This window comes from Perissodus microlepis, chromosome 13 (genome assembly GCF_051167445.1).
Source record: "Perissodus microlepis isolate ML-2025 ecotype Zambia chromosome 13, ASM5116744v1, whole genome shotgun sequence".
Lineage (NCBI taxonomy): Eukaryota > Metazoa > Chordata > Actinopteri > Cichliformes > Cichlidae > Perissodus > Perissodus microlepis.
Window position 1 is genome coordinate 6,912,601 of NC_140473.1, and position 13,242 is coordinate 6,925,842.

General features: G+C 39.1%; 1 protein-coding gene across 2 annotated transcripts in view; it reads left to right on the plus strand.

The window, feature by feature from the left end:
* blnk (B cell linker) overlaps positions 1-13,242 on the plus strand; it is a 23,838-nt gene continuing 10,596 nt past the window's right edge. The window contains exons 1-5 of one of the 2 annotated variants that reach the window (XM_084948751.1): positions 1-128; positions 357-419; positions 6,701-6,747; positions 12,382-12,447; positions 12,965-13,011. In XM_084948751.1, coding sequence (XP_084804877.1) covers positions 60-128; positions 357-419; positions 6,701-6,747; positions 12,382-12,447; positions 12,965-13,011 — 292 coding nt within the window. In that variant the 5' untranslated portion in view covers positions 1-59. Of the gene's footprint in view, positions 129-356; positions 420-6,700; positions 6,748-11,784; positions 11,988-12,381; positions 12,448-12,964; positions 13,012-13,242 lie in introns of those variants that run through there. The other variant, XM_084948753.1, reaches the window with a different exon arrangement.

The following is a 13,242-nucleotide window of genomic DNA, read 5'->3' on the forward strand; positions in this document are numbered from 1 at the left end:
GTCTATTACTGTACTTCCAAAAGCACACTCGTACTCAGAGGTTCCCTGTAGAGACAGAAATGAACCTGCCGTCCAGAGAGGAGTGCGAGGGGTGGGACCAGGCAAAAGTAGCCTTCTTACTGTATAAGGTGAGTCCACTGGAAATGGGAGAGATGCTTGTGTTTTGTCGCACTTTAAATATTCACCAGTTCATTCTGAGGGTCACGTATAATGTTAATGTTAATGCACATAAGCAGCTAAAGTGTTAAAGTAAGACCAGGACATTAGATGATTGGAAGTTAAATGTTTGCTTGATTCAATAAGTGTGTGTAATTAGTCATTTAAAAATAGTGAATGGATATGTTTACTCTCCTCAGAATAATATGCAAGAATGCGCCGTCACCGTAAACAGACTGAAAATTAATGGACAGAGATTTCTGGTGAGTCTTTCCTCATTTGTACCTGAATAATCCAGAAATGGCTCTTTCTCCCACACAGTTACATAATCTACTAATCCACCCAGGATCATATCAGGGTTGTGGTTGTGTTCAGTTTGGTATTCTAATTAAAATGGTCAAATCCTGGCGAGCAGTTGTTATTATTGTGATTATGACATTAACAGCAGCAGAATAATTACATTTCCTCGAGCTGTTTATGCCATTTTGCTAGAAAACACACACACACACACACACACAAAAAAAAATTTCAGTTGAGGTTGGTTTATTTGTAACACTCTCACTCTCTGTTACTCTGGCAGACATTTTTTTTATTGTTTTCTTGTTAAAATGTCACTGCTTGACGAACACACTTTTACTATGAATCTAAAAGCACGTTTCAAGTTGAAAAACAGGAGAGTTCACAGGATACGAAACATGACTAAAGCCGGTTGCATTACTTCCCACACTTGCTCTTTGTGTAAACTGTGGCCCTGCTAATGTGGAAGTCTGTGTATCTGTTGTAACTTCTGCTTTGGTTTCACCCTCGCTGCTCTGTCTCCATCATCCACGCCGTGTGTACGATCTCTGAGGCCTTTCTCATAGCTACCGAGAAGCAGGCTGCCAAACTGAGCGCAGCTGAGTGCCCCTGTTCGGGAGAGAGTAAGGAGTGTGAAATGAGTCTCATGGCTAATAAAGCTGTAATCCTCACTTACTTAAGTAAGTATCTCTAAATCTGCTTCAGTCATGAGGGGGAACACTGTTTAAAGAGGATTTTATGCAGCAAATAACTGAAGTGAGGGTTTATAACTCCCTAATATTTGGTGTTTTGGGGGATCTTTATAATACTTCAGTAAAAACCTCCCACACACTGCCAAGCCTGAAGAAGCTTTCATTCATATGCATCTTTTAAGTGGACGCTTATGCACACTTCTTGCCACGCTCTAAATTAGAGCAGCGGCCTAGTCGCCTATTCATTATTCAATGACCCTGAGCTAACTCCACTTTAGGTGGGATATTGCATCACTGAAGTGTTTGGTCTGCATAGTTAAAAAAAAAGATGCGGATTTCATCAGTCAAATTGATTAATACTTCAGAGCAGAGGCTTTGATGTGCACATTAACATCACCAATCTGAAATATACATATACATACAGTATGTGTATCGATTGATAGATCTCCTTAGCTATGGATCCAGCCAGTGCACGCTTAAGTAAACCCATGCTTTTATTGAGTGGCTGCCCAGCTTTTTAGTTTAACTAGCTTCAAGGTTGCGGTGTCTGACAGACATTCCCCAGTCAAACTTTTAAGCTTTTTTTTTTAGTCTAGTTGATTATTTTTTTAGCCAGTATTTTTACTGCAGCAAAGGAATTTGATCTATAAACTAAAATCCCCAACCAGCTTCTCGATGGATCACTTTTGGATGAAATTTCCTTCTGCTGTTCGGTGTCCTCAGAGGCTGAATCATGCTGACTTTTGTAAACCTCTAACTTTTTCTCCAGTGCTGCAAGAGGAGGTCGACATTTGTGGTTCAGAGCAAAGTGGCTCAACAACAACTGGGTGCACGGGCATGAAATTTGCAGCAAATATTCTGTGTCAATAGAGGACTTTGTTTTGCTCTTGACTTTATAATTTGCTCCACAAGCAGGTTGGCATTTTTAACTATTGTGTAGCATATGTAAGCAATTTGCACAAATCATAGACTGTATATAATACTTCATGTTATATAATCTGCTATTTTAAGCTCTACAGTACAGATATTTGTGGTTTGATTACCTCCTGGTTGTCCCTCCAATCAAATGCTCCCATCAGTATCAGCTTGTTAGCATTGCTACTGGAATATATTAGCAAGCTGATTTTAGGCTGTTTTGACTGTATATAAAATATGGACACCTGCTAGTTTGTGAAGGCTTTAAGCATGTTGGCTGTCACAGTGAAGTGGGGTGTGATGAGCAAGGGCCTTGACTAAAAAATCTGGGCACTCTTGTCAATCACAAGGTGGATCCTGAAGCATTAGTGGCTCTACAAGTAACCATAATTTACAAAACAACCATGATGTAACTGAGAAGATTTCTAACTCACAACTTATACTACAGCCCAGTCAGGAAACTGTTTTCTGAAGTTATTAGTGGAATCCTTTTCCTATAGACAACCAGTCTTTGTCAAACAACCAGAGAGGTCGCCCCCTAATGGTAATGATGATGAATGCAGAAGCTTCACTTTTCAGATCTGGAAAGTTACAGAAGAGTTATGACACTACATGTTCACTGGTGTTTATGAGCATGCTTACAGAAAGTGTATAAAGTTGTCTGTGTTTGACAGAATAGCTTCATAGATACATATATTTGGAAAATATCTGAAAAAAGTCATTACTGTAAAGACATTTGTGTCTTTGAGAAAGGTTTTGTTTGGATTTTCAGTTGACGAAATCCAGCAGATGGTGCTCTTTACTTTCTCTACTACGAGTGACGCTGCTCATGGCAACTATCCAGTTCCTCTTCTATTTTTGACAAACATCCTGAAATCGCCCCTGGCAGTGCAATGTCACTTCCTTTATTTTATAAGAGCAACCTTTTTTAAAGATTCAGTGGTTGAATCATCAGTGTGCTTCTGAAAATATGCGAATATACGTTTTTGTATTGTTTGAAGGGGTTGTGTTTGCCTGTGTTGACCTAAAATCACATTTGACAACGACTGCAGTGTTGTTAACGCTCCAGCGACATCACTGAAACAACTAATTATTAATAAACGGAGAATTTTTAAAGGCATTATTTGCCTCTTCTACAGGTTTTTAAAATCCAGCAAAGAAGAAGAAACATTTGTAGTAAGTTATTTTTGACTCATCAGGAGCTCAGCGTGTGTCCAGAAGCAGAGCAGGGCCTGCACTTTGGTATCTGAATGTCATCCAGCGAGCATGCTTCTGCTGAGCATTGCCTTTGGCTTATTTTACATATTCATGTGATGTACAGTGGCTGGAGCAAAGGTCATAAAATCCATTAAAAAAAAGAAAAGTGTAAGCATGCAACACAGATCTGAACTGCTTTCATATGGCAACGTCATCGTCAGCTCCTGGCTTGAATGCATCTTATTCACATTGCACCCACAACGCGTGGTCACGATTTAGCGGTAAGAATGAAAGGTGAGAAAAGAAAAACAGTTTTATTCCGTCTGAGCGGTGGATGGCTGTATAATACAGTACGGAGCAGAATGACAGACAGTCAGCGCAGCGCAGATCAAGGTAATCTCTGTCTTTTTGATGCCACATTCGCTCACACAGGTAGACAGGTTAAAAGCAATATGTAGAAGCAGAAGATCAAAAGAACTGTCAGCTTCCATCTCTGTAATGCCGCCTGTGTGTGGCGGCTATGTGGGGAAGCCACTTTCAGCTTCTGTGTATCACATTGACATTACAAACAAAGGCCCCTTGAGAAAAAAAAAAAAAAACCATATGCTTCCATTGCAGATGCTTCCTATGGAGCACATATAGAACATCTGCATATAGTTGCCACTTTATTAGGTGCAGGGTTGGACTGCCTTTTGCATTCAGAAGTGTCTTGTGCTGGAAACATACCTCAGAGATTTTAATCCATACTGACATGATAGTATCACAGCTTCGTGTCCGTAATGCGATGCTCCCATTTCCACCTGTTAAAGAGCAGCTGTAGGGTGTACCTAATAAAGTGACTTGTATATGGGCAAGCAGTGTATATTTCTGTTTTGCCGTTGGCCTTAAAAATCTACAGCAGCACTCTGCAATAATATATCCTCAGCGTAATAAGCAGTAATTCTTTAGTCTCACTGAATCTAATTTGAATTTTGACACAGCTGGCTCGTAATGGATAACAGAGCCACAAAGCAGGAAAAACACCTTAAACCAGAATTAGCTTGTCTACATCCAGTGTAGATTTGTGAACATGTGGAAAGTCTCTCACCTAATGACAGTCATGAGACCTTGTGCAGCTGCCGTGAAAGAACCGAGGGGTAATTTTGTGGCCGTGTAGCTGCGAAGCTGTTCTCTCTATCGTGAAATGAAACTCGTTTCAACGAGAAGTATTAACAAATGTTTGGTGCGTCAGACCCTCGCCCTTACTGTTTGCCACTCCGACAGCAAACCACTCATGAACAGAAACAAGAATAGTGGTCGTCTGTGCACCTGGTTTAGGGTGAAACCGAGATATCACACTGACGCAATGTAGACTTTCCAGTGGGATATTCTGTGATTTTAATGTGTTTATTACCATCAATAGTTTTGAGTCACTTTTAAATAACAGTTGGAAAATTTCCTCATTTATCTTACAAGAAAAAACCCGCCCTAGGGTTGGTTTTTGCCAGGCCTGCTTGGCTTGTTTGCTTTAAACATGCTCTCCACCTTTTTAGCAGTTTTAGCTCCCTTCCACCTCTTTAATGTGTGTATTTATTATATAGATTATGAATGGTATTGATTTTGAGGGCCATTACAAACTAGGTTAGACTATAAATGCTGTTGTGTGCTGCCTGGTTCATGTGACATACTTGTCCCTGTTTAAAAATAAACTACTTCTACAAATGAAAGCTAAAATCTCACTTTGGTTTATTACATACACATGAATGACTGCACAGGGAAGTAATTTCAGATATAGCCTTTATCTTGCTAATGCTACTATCAGTATCGTCAAGGTTAAAAATGTCACATCATGACAATGAAAAAATGGTTTAAAAGAAGACTGGGAAAAGGAAAAATGCCCCATTCACATTTACTAACAGGCCTGACGGAAGATCTAAAAGCATGTAAAGCATTGCAGTGTGACCATGAGCATTTTTAAAATGATAAAACGTGGACTCTGGGCCTACTGGAAAAAAGGGAACCGATGCACCTTGTAGTGCTGTTGTGTCTCATTTGAACAAGCACAGACACTCCTATAAATAATTCACTGTGTGAGCTGTGCCTGAGTATCCACTGGGGCAGACTATTTGATATTTCATTCGGTGTCAAAAGGCTAAGTCTGATTTTATACAGATGTTTTTTTCTTCTTCCTGTAAGACTGCCTAATGAAAGTGTGTATCTGCGAGGGCAAGGATCAGTGCTTTGAAGGAGGCACAGTCTTTCATATTAAGTGATCTCCCTTTTAAATTTACAGATGATTAAATCCCAATCTCTGTCTTAAAGTGCTTCAGCTATGCTATGGGCTTATACCTAGAGGTAATGCGGCTTTTTGTTCAACCGAAACACACACATCAAGGTAGTGTGAGCTGAATTACTAACTCCCCTCCCTGTTTAATTTCTCTTATAAATAAACAGCTACTGTTTAATCAGCTTAACAGCATATCATTACACAGGTTTCACGTCATACTTATTGAATAAAGGACCAATTATACATCATTCTTACGTTAAATTAAGACGCTTTATATTACGGCCTGTTATGACACGCCTCTGTCGGGTCACGTGACGTCTCGCAAACTAAAATTCCCAACTTTTCCCAAACATTCGTGGCCGTGGATCCTCATTACATTCCAGCAAATTTAAAACGGAAGAGAGACAGAGCAAGTAACGACCTGGAGCAATGAATTATGAATGAAGAGGGGAATACATAATTTAGCGGAATTTGTTGCATATTTTATGGTAATCATTTTCCTTTCATTTACAAATCACAAACGCCTTACTGCAACACAGACATTATGAATACGACAAAAAAAAAAAACTGTAATACAAGCGCAGTCGGCTAAACTTTTTTTTTAATGTGAGACCATTTAGAAAATTGGGTAATATGATAATATGGTTGGGATTTGTTTGTATTAAGACGAGCGAGCCAAACCTGAAGGGCGACAACAAACAAAACAGCCAACGTTCATTTAATGTTGATTTCAAAATTATTTTCTATCAGCTTTTAGTTTAGAATTAATTCTTATAAAAGCACTCTGTTAATAAAATATGTTACTCCTGTGTTAGTAGATATTTGGGCTTATAAGCAAGACGCTCAGCCCACAGCTTTCCTGTGAAATTACTGGAGTATGTTACCAACAGCACTTTTAGGTTAGTGTGTCTGAATGTGGCTAAACTGTGCCCTTTTTTTGAGCTACAGCGAAGTTTGAGCACATGTGCCTCCAAAAAAGGCCCTAAGTGAGATGCTGCCATCTTTTGTTTCTAAAGAGGTAATGCATTCATGTCTCTTCTGCTCCAGTAAAGGTGACATCCTCGCCATATCATCTCTGCTGAAAGGAATCACAGCGATCTGTGATCTCTGTAGTCTCTTATTTTCCTCCCATCCTGTCACATTTTTTTAACAGTTGATTTCTCTGATGTTCTTTCAGAACCTGAGTGAAAGTGACATGAGCAAGTTTAGTCTCATCCACCAGCCGTAAGTAACACCCTCGTACCTCTGTCATCACACCCCTCAATCATATCCTCCTTTTCTCTCCCCCCGTCTCCGTCCTTCAGTTCTCCTTTTCTCTCATTTCTTTTTACTGTTGCTGCTGCAGTTTGACAAAACAAACCACAGGCTGACTGATCTCTCTGTCCAGAGCTACAAAATATTTCACAACAACACTAGCTGGCCATTTCATTAGGTATGCCTGTTCGACTGCTCATTAACTCTAATATCTCATTAGCTGATTGCATGGGCAGCATCATGGATGCTGGTGCCAAACTGCAAACCATAAGCATTTTTTTTCTCTTAAAAAGAGAAAATATCCAGTGAGTGAATGTTCTCTGAGTGAAAAGCTCTTCTTGACATCAGAGGTCAGAGGAGAATGGTCTGACTGCTTCCAGCTGACAGGAAGCTCCAGTGGCGCAATCGGTTGGCGCGCGGTACTTATATGACAGAACACTGTACTGTTGCCGAGGTTATGAGTTTGAGCCTCATAACCTCGGCACCTGGAGGACAGGTGCAGCTAAAGGCTAGGTTTGTGACCAGTGTTGGTCAAGTTACTTGAAAAAAGTAATCAGTAACTAATTAATGATTACTTCCCCGAAAAAGTAATCACTTTACTGATTACTTATTTTCGAAAGTAATTAGTTACTTAGTTACTTTTTAGAAACATGATTTACAACCTGAATAGGTGATAAAGCAATAGATCTTTCAGCCCAATTCTACTTTCTGCCTAATCTATCATATAAAATGTAATCAAATGGAAAAGTCTCTTTTTAAAATTTGTTTTATTAGTTTTAATCTTTTAACTTTATGCATCAAGGAGTGGGGCAGGCGGAGGTTTGCCCTGGTGCAGGTTTGCCGCAGCGGTCAGTGGAAGAATCCGCGAGTTTGTGAATTTACCATTCCGTGGTAGCGCACTCGGTGCTTGCTCGGAAGTTAAGGGGTTTTTCCGCTGTAAAAAGAAGTTTTCTTCCCACGCAGTGAGCAGTGGACGCTAATGTTTTTGGCATTTTTTACGAATCAAACTCAAAGTAAGGTCAGTACTTCCATGCTTTAAACACTGCATGGTGTTAAATCCTCCCAATTCTTTGATCTTTGGGCTGAAGGAAGAACGGTGTATAAATGCTCAATCAACAGTCATTTTATTCCATACAATTCTCATTATTCCATACAACACTTTTGCGCAATACATCCGGATGGGAGATGTGCCGAAGAGGGTAACAGCAGATCTCGAGGTGTCTGACCATTTCTCACATTCTTATAGCTTCAGCCCCCCTCCAGCATCATAAAACCTAAACATCCACATTCTTTCTCTCTCAGTGAGCCTAAGTTATGACCTTGGCTTCCTGTGCAGTATGTTCTGTTCTTTTCTAATCAGACAAATAAGGCCATGATTCTCTGAAAACAGTATTTCTTATAATGTAGCAGTATCATACATCATAAAACAATATCACTCATTCACAATAAATCAGCAGTCTAATGTAACACAAATCAGTCTAATAAATGTAATAGTTATCACCTTCTTCTAAGTCAGGAGAATAATGCAAACTAAAACTACATAATAATTTCACAATCTTTAATTTGGGGTATAACGTGGCATAAGATGATATAATAATCTCAAAATGTATCATACTCTCTCCCGCACTCAATATGTTATCCATTCTTGATCTGCACACAGCTGTTGCCACCAACGTCGCACTCGCTTACGACACTCACAAAAGAATCCCGGTTTTAGTAACGTAGTAACGCAGTGTGCTTACGGGAAAGTAACGGTAATCTAAATACCTTTTTTGCAATAGTAATCCCTTACTTTACTCGTTACTTGAAAAAAGTAATCAGATTACAGATTACTGCCCATCTCTGTTTGTGACTCCCACACAAGTTCGGTTCCCTCCCGGTATCCAGTAAGGGTCCTGGCTACAGCCCCATGCTAAAAGCCCTGGAATGGCGCGGCTACGTCTGCAGCTCGGACACAAGCATTTCACTACATGTTCAATAAATGTTGTACTGTGTATGCAACAAATAAAATTTGTATTAAGGAAGCTAACAGCAACAATATAACCACTCATTACAAAGTGTGCAGGAGTGTGTGTCTGATCGCAGAGCACATCAGACCTTATTGCAGATGGGCTACATTAGCAGAAAACCACACTGGTTGCCCCTCTTGTAAGTAAGTACAGGAAACCAAGGTTACAATTCACCCAGGCCAACCAAAATTAGACATTAGAAGACTGACCTATAGAAGCAGTAGACTTCAAGTGATAAAGTGTGACTGCCCCAGATCTGCTTGTATTCATGTGTAAATAAGAGAAGGAGCAGGAATGAAATTACAATATTTGTGTGTGTGTGTGTGTGCTCACGTACAGCTGGTTTCCACTGGATCTGTGTACATGCACAGATGTGTTTGGGGAAGTTAGGGTGTCTGACTGCACCTGCACATGTGGCTGCATGTGTGTTCTTGTTTGTATGGTATGTACCCGTTGATGTATTCCCGTGTGTGTGTGTGTGTGTGTGTGTGTGTGTGTGACATAAACAGACACCATTAAGCTACAATTACTCGTTTCAACTGGCATGCTCTGTAAAAAAAATTAAACTAGAAAATAAAAAATGAAATTAATTATTACGTGTTTCTTGAAAATTATGCATTATTAAAATCTAAGTGAAACTTTTCTTGCGTGGAAAATTCAAATATTGTAACATAAATACAACATATTGTACTTAAATCTTAGAGTGAAATGTAAAAATATTTATCTCATGATTTTGACAGCATGTACAAAAGTCATTAGCTGAAAAAAAACACATCTTACCAAATAACCACTTTAAATCTGCATCTGTAGATATTCTTTAGACATTAGCAACAAAAATAGACAATTTTTTCCCATTTGTTTAGTGAAATATACCAAGAAATGCCAAAAATAATGCAGTTTGATAGGGTTAAAATAGTATTTTTGCACCAAGAAGGTGATTCCCAAAGACTTATTAGCTAGAAAGAAAACTTGGCTTATTTCTGTGTGAGTGTACAGTGTGTCCACCAACGCTGATGCATCACTGGGTTAGAAAACACACTATGAGTCATGGATTGGCCTCCCCAGAGCCCGGACCTCAACATTATTGAAACAGTGTGGGATCATCTCGACAGAGAACGAAACAAGAAGCAGCCAAAGAAGAGCTTTGAATGTCCTTCAAGACACGTGGAGAACTACTCTTGAAGACTACTTAAAAGAATGACATGCAAGTTTTCTTAAGAGAGTTCCTGCTTTTTTTTTTTTTCTTAAATAAAGGTGGTCATACCAATTACCGATTAGAATTGTTCAAACTGCTTTGCCCTATATACTGTGTTTCCATAAATGGGTGCACTTCTTTCCTTGCAAACTATAAAGAAATGAAGAGTGTCTCCAGATATTTGCACACTGTTAATATTTTATTTACCAATAAAATTGGTAAAAAATAGCAACTACAAATTCAAATGTAAAACTGGAAGCCCTGAACTTCCATACTTGGTCTTTTATTTTCTTTTATCCCATCACTCATTCACTTGTCAAACCATAAAGTTACTTTGAAAAAAGCAGCACCGTGCAGTTTGTAGGTCCACACTATACACAGTATGATTCAGAGCACACGAAATCCAATCTGAAAAGCCACTTTTTGCAACACTTTCACACGTTATGTAACATGAAATGCACACACGCTTCCGTATATAGAAAGAAAAAAGTGACAAAGGTAAAGTGACAGACTATATATCTCATACTGTGTTCGCATGTATTTTTATACACTCACTGGTACAACTGCGTGCTACCACAAATGTTGAAACAGCCAATCGCATGGCAGCAACTCAAAGCATTTAGGTATTCAAGATATCCTGCTGAAGTTCAGCTAGTGTATTCAAATGGGGAAGAAATGTTATTTGAGTGTTTCTGTGGTTGTTGGTGTCAGATCAGGAGGGTCTGACTATCTGAGAAACTGCTGCTCAACTGCGATCTTCCCACACAACCATCTCCAGGGTTTACAGAGAATGGTCCAAAAGCAAGAAACTGTGTGACAGGCCGTTCTCTTGGTGAAAACTCAACAACTCAATGCCAGAGGTCAGAGATTTGAGCTGATAGGAAGGTAACTGTAACTTAATTAACAAATCGTACCAAGCAAGGTGTGCATTCAGATGGTAAGGTCATGGATCCGTCCTGCCTTGTTCAGGCGAGAGGTGGTGGTGTAATGATGATGTCAGATATTTTCTTGGCTTCTTTGGGGCTTATGGTATGACTGTCCTCATACAGTATGCTGACTTCTGTTGTCATTGCGAGATCTGTTTAGATATTACCTTAAAAGTCCAAAGTTGTCTCTTTACTTCTTGGTATTTTATTACTATGCACAACTTCCTCATATTACATCTTACTCTGACTATGATTAAAGGCAGAGTAGACGTTTTTTTAGCAAAACAAAAACCGAGAAAAGAAATTCCCATGATGATCGCATACATGCTGTAGTAAATCAACTTCCTTCCAGGCTAACATGAGAGGCGGCATACTTGTTATTTTTCTTCTCCTTCTTTATAGAACAGGGTTACAACATGGTACTTTCCATAACACAATGACCTTAACAACAGATCATTTTTAAGGCTAAAAGCATAAGTTAGACATGCATCAACAAAGATATATTAGTTGAAACAGAGTGTTAAATAATAAGACACTCTGTTAGAGGAAGTTAGCAGAGTTGTACGTGTAATTGTGGCAAGTTCCAAGTCACCTTTCAATCTGTTGTATAACATACCGATAACTCGAAGTCATTCTCTAGAAATTTCCTATATATGAAGTTATCTACAGTTGGTAAAATATCAGTGTTTGGAAGGGTGGAATTGAAGTGAGTCAAGACAGATGTGATGTAAGAGGGCTGCTGAAAGTATGGCCACTGAAACCTATTTTTGAGTGTGTGTGTGTGTGTGTGTGTGTGTGTGTGTGTGTGTGTGTGTGTGTGTGTGTGTGTGTGTGTGTGTGTGAAGGGGAGTGGAAAAGAGAAGTGATTTGTCTGACAGAGGTAGCTCGAGCAAATTCCCTCCCCTGTGTGAGAAGGACGTGACTAAACAAAGGCAGGGTTCATTTACAATTCTGCGAAAAATTCGGCAGTCGACCTTTACCGCATGACAGGAATGTGGCCCGAAAAATGTAAACTTTTGGATCAAACATGAACATGGATACATTAGGTAAACTGGCTGCTCCTGCCACAGCAAAGATCCGGTAAGAAGCTGGGTTTTGTTGTAACTTTTGCGTGAGCGTTGTTGCTTTAAGCCAATTTTTAGTTTGTTTCAAATGTACAAGGAGTATAATTAGCAACAAAAAAAAGAAAAACAAAGCTATGATTTTTTTATGTATTTTTTTATGTTCTGCTTGGTAATATGTTCTGCAATTCATTACAAAACACTGTAAAACTATAAAAATGTCCATATAGACTTGTATTCATTGTATTTAGCAAAATGCCTCTAAACTCTGTCTGGAAAAGTGAAATGAGGAACTTATGTGAATGCTTCTTTGGAAAGTACTTTTTTAAGCTGAGAAACAAGACAAATTACATGTGCATGTACAACTGCATTTATTTATGACTTCTGTATGAAACCTTATGTTTGCGTTCCAGGCAGCTTCAGAAGATTGTTCAAGATATCAAGAAAAATGATGGCAGCTTCCTGAATAAACTAAAAAGGTCAGTTTCTTAGAATGAAAGCTTTGATTTTCTGCATGGGAAAGTTACATAGTTGTTCAATTTATCTGTCCTGCTAGAGTCAAAGAAAAGAAAAGCCTGGTGATCTAAAAGCAAAAGAAAAAAAAAGTCCATGTGGTTTGTGTACATGCACCAGTGGAGAATGTCGATTCCTCTTTCACAACCGTTGGAAAAAGAGACGCAAAGCAAAAATAACTAAAACAGATGGCATCTCTCTCACTTTCCTTTCCTGAAATGAGTCCCCTCAAAACACGCTAAGGATAGAAACTGACACACAAAGGCCATTTATTCAACTCGTGTCTTATGTTTGCAAAAGACTGCTAACTGCATTTGTGCGTGTCATCCTTTCATCCTTTTGTGGTTTTACAGCCTTCATGAAGTGAACACACATTTGCTTAAGTTTAAGTGGTCAATGATTCTGCTTTAATATTTGAACGAGTTGTCTAATGACAGCGTTTGTGTGTGTGTGTGTGTGTGTGTGTGTGTGTGTGTGAGACAGGCTGACAAACAAACCGGTGCCCACAGTACCGGCGAGAGACTACAGAGGTAAGAACTGAGTCATTAGCCCATATAGTACACTGAAGGAATTACAGGTCACTGTAATCTACATTTCTGTACAGGGCACAAAGATTCACCTGAGGGGGGCTCCTTGTGTTATTCCTATCCCAGTACAGAGACATCAATGGGACACTTGCTACAAAAAAAATAACTTTGACCTTTCTGACTCATCTCATTAAGACTCACAAAGTTTCTTTTGACTTCTGATGATCTTGGACG